Genomic DNA, 11631 nt, shown 5'->3' with positions numbered 1-11631 from the left:
AGAACATGGAGACATTTTGGAATATAAGGCCTGATAATTGGTGCATAAAATTATCCCATCCATATAATTTATTATCTTAATGTGTTGATGGATGGGCACAGTTTAATTTAAAGACTGAAAGGTTAATAATCATATAATAAAATAAATAAATAAACAAACAAAATGAGCCAATAATCACGAGCAGTCCAGGGTGTACTCCGCCTGTTGCCCGAAGTCAGCTGGGATAGGCTCCAGCATACCCCCGCGACCCCAATGAGGATAAGCGGCATAGAAAACGGATGGATGGATGGAGCCAAATATGTATATTTAAATTTGTATTATTATTTTTTTGTTTTATAAAAAAAAGTTTAATAAATTAATAATAATAGAAAATACAAAATATCTACAGAAAGCCCCCGGTTATATCAGGGTTACCTATGACTCATCTTTAATTGAAAAAAATAAAAAGCACAAATTTCTCAAGTGTCATCATGCTATTGATCCATCTATTCCTATCATTCTCAGCAATGATGATTTCATGGCATTTTTTTTCTTACAATTAATGTAAATACAGTTGAACCTCGGTTTTTGTTATTGATTAATTCCAAAAAGTCAGACGAAAACCGAAAGGTACAAAAACCGAGGCAATTTTTCCCATAGGAAATAATGTAAATCCAATTAATCTATTCCAGATACCCAACAATACGAACACAAAATTTTTTTAGAGAAAAATTATAGTTTTAATTATAGTTTTACTTCCCGTATATCCTCATTCAATTGTTTCTCACCTTCTTTATCAAATTGGAACTTTCTTTGGCCCCGTGGTGGGTTGTTTAGCAGTCACACTCAATAAAAAATGCACGGACAGTGATCCAGCAACACGTGCGGTGCTTTGTTTGGACACTTGACAGTACAGGTCAAACGGAGTAGTTTGTTGTGTGCAATACTACACGAAAAACGATGCAAAATTGTAGCGAAAATTTTCATCGGTCATCAAACCATATGAAAACCTAAGTTGGACAGTTTGTTTTCGTTGATGGGAAAATGTCTCAAAAGCATTGCTTTAAAAATACTATGTAGGTTATTCTTGCAACATGATTTGCCATCAGTTAGAAAGGTCATAAAGACATAATGTTAAACAAATGGAGAGCATATTCTACTTTTGTAGATTATTTTTGGTCTTTTAATGACGTCATGATGCAAGTGGGACGCAACCAGGACAGTCCCCAAAGGCATACCCTTTGTACAATTGGGACAAAAAATGGTAAGGTCAATAATGTCTCATCTAATTATTGTTGTCATGTCGCCTCTTGTTCCACACCATCTCTAAAGGTTAGGACAATTTATGCGATTATACAAAACAGCAGCAAAAGCGAACTTAATGTGGCATCGCAGTGTTTTGCGTCATAGCAGGTGTGTTATCTTGTTTTCATTGCGAACCACGTTGGTGTTGTATATGAGGAAGACATTATTTTTACCCCTCATGACAGCTTTTGCACATGACAGCTTTGTTTTAGGCTGATAAGATGGTTCAGTCATGACATTTTATGAACTGTCTGGTTGCAGAATAATAACTTTTAAATGAAGCTGTTCTGCTCTCAGTTGGAGATCCAAGCCGGTACCTCTTGTGAGTGTCAAGTTTGGAGAACTAATTGGGCTCTTCCTGTCCTTGTTCTGTCGTGCCATAATTGAGCTGATGCGAGTATTTTGCAGAATCTGTCATCATTTTCAATCATTTTTCCACTCCTTTGGTTCTAATCAGACTCTAAAGGAAAGTTCATTCAATGTAATGCTTAAAATGACCTTATCGTTCATCAATTACAGATGAAGAGATGGAGGGCAATTACACACGTGGATCTGATCCCCCAGGACACCATCCGTAGTCTCAATAGGAGCATGCCCCGACGTTGTCAGGCATGCGTACAAGCACGTGGGGGCCACACAAACTACTGAGAATCATTTTGAGTTGCTACAATGACATTTTGGCAAAATGGACCAGTCTGCTGCATCATTTTTTCACTTTCATTTTTGGGGTCTGATGTGTTTTCCAAGTGTTCCTTATATATATATATATACATTTTTTTAATTTTTTTTATTACTTTTAAAATTTTCAATGGCCTTATAATTTATTTTGTATTACATAAAAATAATAGAAAATAGTAAAATAATTTTTAAAAATACAAAAATGCTAAATGTGTATGTTGCGTCAATTTTGACAGAAAATTGGAGTTCTTATTTTTTTGTTGTCAAACCCCATTTAAAATGAATTATTATACAATACAGCGGAACCTTGGTTAGCGTCATTAATCCTGACTCTGACCGAAACGGATGCTACCTGAATCAATTTTTCTCATAAGAAATCATGTAAATCCAATTAATCCGTTCCAGAAAGACCAAAATGTTAACAAAATGGAGCCAAAGAAAGTTGCAAGTGCTTTTTTACAAAGAAGATGAGAAACACTATTGAATTCAAGAAATAACTCATAGCAAAACACAAAGGTAGTGTTGCTGTGTTGCTCTCGTTGCCATAGCATGTCTTTGTCATCACGTCTTCAGTGAAGGTAAAAGTAACATTAAATGTTCATGTATCCCTTTCGTGTGTCATTTACATGCATTTAGAATTGTTTTATGCATGTAAAACTAATTGTAAAACTATAATTAAAGCTGCAAGCAGCGTTGAACGGGCCCTTGCACCCCCACACAAGAGTTGGTGGGCACGTGAGACTCAACACCAGTATCCCCAGTTAGAAGGAAACTTGTTTATTTGTTTAAAATTGTAATTTCCTGTCACCATTGTGTGGCGCTGAGACGAATTCAGGAAGTGACCACGCATAGCTTCAAGGTGTCGCCTTCATCACATCGAACAAAGAAATTATGATGAAGATCTGACCTTGCGCAGCCAAGTTATGAACGTTTACAGTTTTGTGGCGAATGATCATGTTGACCATCAAAGTTTGCCGCCATGCCCCGCCCACATCCTCTGGTGCAGGCTAAATTGCTTCACAATATCTCATTGCCCAACTGTCCAGTATCATTTTTATTTGGGCTCATTTGGTCAAAGTCCCTAAGACCAATTCGTCAAAATATGACCCCTGTTTTTTTGCCCAAAGAGGCCGCTTCAGATAAAAAGTGACTGACTTTCTGTTTGTTTTGGAACATGGGTTCTTGAGACTTTTTTCTGTTTTCATGACAGACTTCTCCACCAAATTTTGTGAAGATCTGTGAAAATGTTGGCTGTGGCTAATTAAAAGGGGGCGCGACTGAGTGAGTTTAGGGGGTTCGTGTTCAAAACCCCCAAAATATGAAATATTTTTTCCGGCCTGAAACACTCTAAAAGATTGGTGAGTTTTTGTGCATGTTAAGGCCCTCAAAAATGTGAGGAAAGTCACGCTATTAATAATAATAATAAACATAGCAGTTTTACACTCCTATCTCTCGGTGCTCTGGCCCTAAAAATGTGTTTTGTGGCAACATTTTTTAGACTTGTGACGCAACTATGTTAGTTAGTGAAGAACTACAGAGACAACCACTGATGACATCGTAGACATGTGATGGAGCTGACTTCCGGTTCCAGTTTCCATGTATTAGCAAGCTAATAGGCTCATAAAAAGAACGTTTTGTGATAAAAATAAATGAAGAACACAAATGGACTCACACAATGTATTAATAACAAAACAAGGCATGCACCATAGGCCAAGGCAACATTTTGGCGTGCCGGGCAAACGGTAACCGAAGTTAGCATTCGGTTAACATGCTTAATGGGCCAGCCGACTCTACCCTTACGTTATATTCTTAGAAGTAGCGTGATGGAAAGATATGGAGGTCATGTAGATAGTACAGTTTGTAAATAGTAAAATTCCGCATATCTGTGTTATATTTGGAAACTGTAATAGTGATGATTTGACCTTTAAATTTGCAGCTCAGTAGTCTTTTCTCTGTAGCAACTCAATGAATATTCATGCCGTCTTCTTTAAGCCTCGCACTGAGCAAAGCATCCCCTACACACTCTCTCTCTGCTGACCTTGTCAGAAAACGAGGTCGATACCACCTTATAGTCTATTAAGCAGTTCTATTGGCTGTTCTTAATGTAGGCTTCTGCAAAAACACAGCTGTGTTTTGGCTTCTGTCACCACGTTCATTCATGAAGGACGCATTAGATGAGAAACACAGATAGAGGAAAACACGTTGCTTCACCAAGTAAGTGTCGGGTTCAAAGAAAATATGTCAGCTCTCAAGAAGAACAAAAAGAAAGAGCAGATCATATCTCAGCTGAAGTGTTGAATGGATGTAATGGAGCAAAGCACACATGTGAATTATGTGATTGTGACTGGTATTTGAATTTAACGCCGGTATTATGACAGGGCGATCAAGAACAGAAGGGGAGCACCAGATGAAGTGAATGTTGCCTCAACGGAACTTCATCGATCTGCTACATTTTGAAGTAAGCTAAATCATGCATAAAGCAAACAACAACATGCTACTGCATAATATGCAACCTTTTTTTCCCCGCAACAAGAGCTCAGGGAAAATTAAATTCCAGGCATCTGAACAGTAAGTACACTCAACAAAAATGTAAACGCAACATTTTTGTTTTTGCTCCTATTTTTTATGAGATGAACTCAAAGATCTAAGACTTTTAGGTGGGAGGTGGGATGGATTATCTCAGCGAAAGAGAAGCGCTCGCTATCACAGATTTAGACAGGTTTGTCAACAACATTTGACAGAAATGGTGATATTGTGTATGTGGAAAAGGTTTCAGATCTTTGAGTTCATCTCATAAAAAACGGAAGCAAAAACAAAAGTGTCGCGTTTTATATTTTTTTGAGTGTTTATTTAGCATATCAATATGAGGGAGAAAAATAATGCAACAGATTAAGTAAGGAACGCATTATCCTAATATGGGCGTGTGCAAACACAACAGTGCAATCGTGTTTTTTTTAAAAGGTATAATATATAAAAGATAGAATTATATATTCTGTTCATTTGTTCATTATACAATGTTTTTGTCACTATTTACTCCTGTATTTATGGTTTCATTATTTAATAAGCTATCTGTTTATTATTACAGTAGTCCCTCGTGACTTCGGGCTTCGTATTTCGTGGCTTCACTCTCAATGTTTCAAAAATATATTAATGAATAAATCATGCTGATTTGTGGTTGAATTCGGCCTATTATTAGCCTATTCTTTCGCCTAAATGAAGCAATTTCAAGCATAATAATGGCATTCAAAAGACGCATTGAAAGACATTGTGATGATATGTAGTATTCTAAACTGGTTACTAGGTGTCAGTAATGTCACAGTAATGACACACAAGCACCAGACTTGATCCCGTGGAACAACAGGCTTTTATTGCAGGTTTGAATAATCTCCTACAACAGGCACAATAATCCTTAACACGAGCTACTGTTGCGGCCGTAACCCACGCCAAGCTAAAACTCAACTCTGAACCCCTTGCGTCACTTCCTGTCCACTCAGCTCCCCTAGCACCAAACTCATTTACAGCACCACACACGAGCACGAGTCTTATTTATGTCTTAAATGTCTAATTTTCTCTGATTATGTCTACTATATTGCGTAATACAAGTGTAAAAGTGACTATAGGGGTGTTATTTCATGTCTAGAGGGCTCAAATAATGTTAAAACCATATTTAGAAGGTGGTAAACAGGTTTTCTATGCAATATCTACGAAAATATTCCCTTTATAAATAAGGAATCCTACTTCGCAGAAATTCACTTATCACGGTCAGGTCTGGAACCAATTAACCACGATAAACGAGGGATTACTGTACAGCGCTTTCATAATGGTGATAGTGCATACTGTTTCAAGCTAACACATTTGAGGAGGTGATGAAGCAGACACAATATTACTGCTAATGATCAGGCGATGCTCCAGTGTTGGCAGAAGATAATGGTTCTAGCGGATTCAAACTGCACTTACTGACTTTGATGACTTGATACCGGTATGTCTTATTTATACACACTCGGAATTGAAAGTTAATCTTAAAGGGTGAGTGTAAATGGTTTGCTCGTGGAATGCAGATGACCCCATCTTGAATCTCCCCGCAGGCTTTTAACAAACTCTATTTCTCTTTCTGTTGCTTCGGGATTTTTTTTTTTTTTTTTACTCACTTATATTGATTGAAGCTTTGAGGCTGCCTCAGCAGACAAGCAGCGGGAATCTATCTAAGCCTAGTTAAGTGTTCTGCAGAGATTCATAGCGGCAAGCCGTCGATTGCTCCATGCAGTCACTGTCTCTGGCAAGAGCCTGCACTGCTTTTTGTCTGGTACAGTATTCCTTAAAATCATTGTTGTTTAGTCCCAGTTGTTTGTCTTTTTTGTGTTGAAGTGTCGTGCTTATAAGTGCAATAAATATTTATCTTTCATTTTGGGCCACACGCCGTGACCTAGTGGTTCGTAAGGGGTGGGCGGATCGATCCAAATATTTATGGCATGAGCCGAATAGCCCCAATTTTTTTGTGGGTAGTGTACATACACTCCTGATCAAAACTTTAAGGCCAGTTGAAAAATTGCAAGAATTTACATTTTGCACTGTTCAATCTCAAGGAGGCTCTAAGTCGAGCTTCATAATGCAAAAAGAAGAAATGGGAGTGAGACAAAACATTTTTGAGGACGCAATTTATTGCAAACAACCTATAAACCTATAAACAGTATTTCATCAGCTGATCAAAAGTGTAAGAGAACAGAGCAGAAAGGAGACACAGCATGAAGTCGTTCATAGCTTTGTGTGCATCATATGAACAAATAAGTACGTTTTATGATTGTTTTATGCAGTGAGAGTGTTTAATCTTGAAGATTTCCTTTAATATTGGTGTTCCAATCCCCGCAAGGCGCAGCGGTGAAAACCTGTCACTGTGAGTGGGGATATTAGGCTTTATTGTTGGTTGAATTTTTGTGCTTCGGAGACTGCTTTATCATGATTGTTAAACTTCCCCCTTCAATATGGTATTAAATGAATATGCAGACTTAAGCCATAGTCATCGTGAGTGGACGAAAAAAGTGAAGCTCAAATTCAACCCATTCAAACGGAAGGAATAAACGATATGTGGTATGATTACTTATCTATTTATCAGTGCTCATGTGAACCTTTATCAAAATGTGGCCATGCAAAATACACATTTTTGACCCGGAATTACTGCTACATTAATTAACAAATCATGTTCAATATTTCAAGTTAATTAAGATAAAATGGTGTATGTTTTTTAAGTGTGCAGGAGTAGTGGGTACATGGCGTCAGGTTAAATGTCTGAAGGGATACACAACTGTCAAAAGTTTGGAAACCACTGCTCTGGAAGAAGACCTTTGTCAGGCAGGCATTGTGAACTGCAACATTGTCCTGTTGAAAAAGCCAGTCATTACCACGCAGACAAGGGCCTTCAGTCATGAGGGATGCCCCCTGCAACATCTCCACATAGCCAGCTGCCATTTGATGCCCCTTCACAACCTTCACAAACACTCCATTGTTCCATTGAAGGATCGTGATGGACCCCCTCCACTGTGCTGTGTGGGAAACACCTCAGGTGGGATCTCCTTGTCATGCCAGATTCAAGATTCAAGAGTTTTATTGTCATGTGCATGGTAAAACAGCAGTTATACCATGCAATGAAAAACTTATTCTGTTCATACTCCCAAGAAAAGAAAGGAAACACAAGAAAGAATAAGAACATAAGAAACATAAACACATAAACATATATACCAATAAATTAAGCAACAACAACAGAAGAGACATTAATACAAGCAAATAATACAAACAAACAAATAAACAAATAAATAAATAAATAAAGTGCTATGAGTGTGTGCGTGTGTTGCGTGCGGCGTGTGCGAGTGCTTCGTTGAGAAGCCTGATGGCCTGTGGGTAAAAGCTGTTTGCCAGCCTTGTGGTCCTGGACTTCAAACTCCTGTAGCGTCTGCCTGACGGTAGGAGTGTGAATAATGAGTGTTGTGGATGTGTGCTGTCCTTGATGAGGTTGTGTGTTCTGCGTAGGACTCTAGATTTATAAATGTCTTGCAGTGAGGGGAGGGCTGCCCCAACAATGTTCTGTGAGGTCTTGATCACCCGCTGGAGTGCCTTCCTATCACGTGTTGTACAGTTACCGTACCAAACAGTGATGGAGGCGGTAAGGACACTTTCGATAGTGCATCTGTAGAAGCAACTCAGGATTGTGGTGGACATGCCAAATTTCCTCAGTCTTCTCAGGAAGTACAGTCTCCTTTGGGACTTCTTCAGAATTTGTTGGGTGTTGTGAGACCAGGTGAGGTCCTCGCTGATGTGTGTGCAAAGGAACTTGAAGGTTTTCACCCTCTCCACCTCAGTCTCATCAATAAACAGGGGTCTATGCGGCTCCTTTTCCCTTGTTCTTGGGTCAATGATCATCTCTTTAGTCTTATCTGTATTGAGAAGGAGATTGTTATCACGACACCAAGCTATGAGGTCCGCCACCTCATAGGAATGGATGGATGGAAGCCATCCAGACCGTTAAGGTTGCATTTTTTTCTCATCAGAGAATAAAACTTTCTCTCACCTTTCAGTGTCCCATGTTTGATCCTCTCGTGCAAATTCCAAAGGTGCAATTTTGTAGTGTCGAAGGAGACGAGGGCTTCCCATCTCTTGACAGACTGCCAATCAGATCCTCCGGCTCAGGGCCGGTAACATTTATTTGGGTCTACCACGTGACATGTTTGTTCCATAACCCTCAGGATCTTTGCAGAAGTTTCAAATGGCTGTCTTACTGCGTCCAACCTCAGCAGCAATGGCGCGCTGTGAGAGGCCTTGCTTATGCAGCTCAACAATCCGTCCGTGTTCAAAGAGAGAAAGCTTTTTTGCCTTTGTATGCAAATAGATCATAACAGTGTGACTACCTGACAGAAAATGACACTGAAACCACAAGATTTTGGCTTTTAAAGGCTGTGGTTTTAAACTTTTGCTCATCTGGTGAACCCTCCATTTGACTTTAAAGCTTGTTTGCAATATCGATTTTGAAGCTCTACTTAGAACCTCCTTAAGATCCAACAGTGCACAATATAAATTCTTGCAATTCAACTGGTCTTAAAATTTTGATCAAGTGTGTATATCGACTTTGTTAATTCTGTGACCCAAAATCATTAAGAAAACTAAAAAAACAAAAGTGTACAAATAGGAAATATAATGAGAAAAAGTTGAAATAGTTGATTTTTTTTCTTTAAATATATAAACTTATCATATGTACAGCTGCTTTCTACTTGATGATGTTTAGTAATTCTACATTTGATCAACTTTACTTAAAGATTTGTCAGATCAACCCACGTAGCTGTTCGGACTTGTCCACACCTTTAATGACCGCCGTTCTATTGACGCTCATTGCCTTTGGTCACTGGTCCTGTTTTATAACACACCTCATACATTGAAGAGAGCCATGTTGACAATTAAGCGACATGGTCGCTATATTTAGCAAGTAATGGTGCGTATTTAAGTGTTTCTTGCATCATGCATTTATTCGGTAATTAAATACAAGCGATCAACAAAGGTGAACCCCACCTCCGTACCACCGTGCAATGCATGTCAATATAAATAACCTTACCACAAAATAAAAATGCAGCGAATAAGTGAATAAATAGTAATAATAGTAATCAATTATGAATACAACAACATCAAGCAATTCTCTAACGCTATATAAGCTACATTTGTACTATACAATAACTGTACTACCTATGTACAATTATATGCAAAACTATATACAAAATCATACTTATTTGTTATCACTGGTAGCACAGTAATCCCTCGCCTCTTTGTGCTTCAAATTTTGTGTCTTCAAGCATAAAAATGTCTACATTAAGTAAAGTAGAAATATAAGTCATTTAGAAAACACATTCATACATAATGTGATATGTAGTATTCTACAATGCTCACTAGGTGTCAGTAATGTTACACTGATGATGCATAGCCACTGCAGGAAGTACTGTACTGTCCAGAACAGGAAGTAAAAAAATTATTATGTCTTATTTATGTCTTACACATATATTATGTCAACTATATTGGGTAATGGGAGTGTAAAGGTGACTATAGGGGTGTTATTTAATGTGTAAAGGGCTCTAAGAATGTTAAAAAACATATATAGAAGGTTGTAAACAGGTTTTTAATGCTCTAACTATGAAAATATTTGATTTATAAATTAGGAATCCTACTTCGCAGAAATTCACTTATCACAGTTGGGTGAGATACCAATTAATTGCAATGAACGAGGGATTACTGTATTGCCTAATAGGCTAGTCGGCTCTGCAAATGTGTTTTTTGTTGTGTTGTTGAAAAATATGGTATATATTTACTGTTATATTGTTTAACAAACCCAAGTATTACATTTTTGGACACAGGAGGGGTTTAGGCTTTATTTTGCTCAAACAATTGTATGTAGCAAAATGGAATGATTGGAATGATGAGTTGTTTTGTTGCCTTTATTCTGTGATGAACAAATTCAATTGGAAAATGTCCAAGTAAAAAATGTCAGCATCATGTTGGCGACACTGGCACTGTGTTGTTGGATTGGTATTGTATCGTCCACCTCTACTGTTACTATTGTGGGCTTTTTTTCAGCAGAACTGTGCCTATAATCACATTTTCTTATGATGATGTGTATCACAAGGCTGGACAGTCATTTCCGGAGGCGGGGCCGAGTGCATAGTGGGCGTGGCATTCAGCCAGAACGCTCTAGTTCAGACGCTCCGTGCACTGCAGAGAGGAGAGCTGCACAACCGAGGAAGATGTCAGCTTTTCAACGCAACGGGGGACGCTCGTATCCACGTCACGGCGCGGTCACGACACATCTCGAGCTTCCAGTCGACGCCGTCTCAATTTCCACTTCAATGTGTTGGTGAAATCCTTCCCCATCCCCTCCTCTTCCTCCTCAGCTGTCCGGTCGCCAGCATGGACAAGACGCTCTGCAGTCCACATCCCGGGACCAACAGAAGCAACTCTTCCTCCTCGGACCGAGGGAACTCATCGTCGAGAAAGCCCGGGCGGACAGGGTTGCAAAGCCCAGGCTCCGGCCCCCATAGCGGCCCCGTCGGAGCAGGAGGCGGCCGGGGGGCTTTGCAGGGGAGCAGCACCAGTTTGCAGCAGCAGCAGGGTCGCAGGCGACAGCTGGAAGGAGTTCTAAGCAAATACACCAACCTGATCCAAGGCTGGCAGAACAGGTAACGAACTTAGTTTGCCTCACTTTTTGTCAATGGCGCCTTCTTTTTGTTGCTGGCATTGTCCACGTTGCACTTCAGTTTGTAGTGGAGGGGTGGGCAGTCAATTAAGTGCAAACTTTGCACACGAGGCTTGCAAGTGAAGTAGAACAATGCAGTGTAGTTTCCAATTCACATTTCACGTTAGCATTATTAGGTAGCTGACAACTTAATGTCATAAGACATACTGTTTGACTTCATATTGTGGTGACATTATGCCCCAGATGTAATTTGTAACTATTTGTTTAAACAAATGGTCTAGAACCAGTTTTTCTTCTCAAACAGGCAACGCAAATTTACAGTATTCACGCAGGCTGTACCTTTTAGTAGTTCTGCACCACTGTAAATGAATACATAAAAAAAAAAATGAATACGGCAGTGACATTGTCAATCAATACTTAACAATTTTGGTCACATTTAAACTTGTTTC

The 11631-nt window shown here is 39.0% G+C and overlaps 1 protein-coding gene across 3 annotated transcripts in view; it reads left to right on the top strand.

Moving 5' to 3' along the window:
• Positions 1-11631, top strand: part of LOC129173420 (oxysterol-binding protein-related protein 10) — a 70962-nt gene that overhangs the window by 6345 nt on the left and 52986 nt on the right. For 2 of the 3 annotated variants that reach the window (XM_054764321.1, XM_054764319.1), the window contains 2 exons: positions 4341-4420; positions 10616-11165. In XM_054764321.1, the coding sequence (XP_054620296.1) occupies positions 10897-11165 (269 nt within the window). In that variant the 5' untranslated portion in view covers positions 4341-4420; positions 10616-10896. The remainder of the gene's footprint in view (positions 1-4340; positions 4421-10615; positions 11166-11631) is intronic. The other variant, XM_054764320.1, reaches the window with a different exon arrangement.

Source organism: Dunckerocampus dactyliophorus, chromosome 20, assembly GCF_027744805.1.
Source record: "Dunckerocampus dactyliophorus isolate RoL2022-P2 chromosome 20, RoL_Ddac_1.1, whole genome shotgun sequence".
In the NCBI taxonomy this organism is placed as follows: domain Eukaryota; kingdom Metazoa; phylum Chordata; class Actinopteri; order Syngnathiformes; family Syngnathidae; genus Dunckerocampus; species Dunckerocampus dactyliophorus.
The sequence above is the reverse complement of the archived record's forward strand: the minus strand, read 5'-3'. Positions and strand labels throughout refer to the sequence as shown.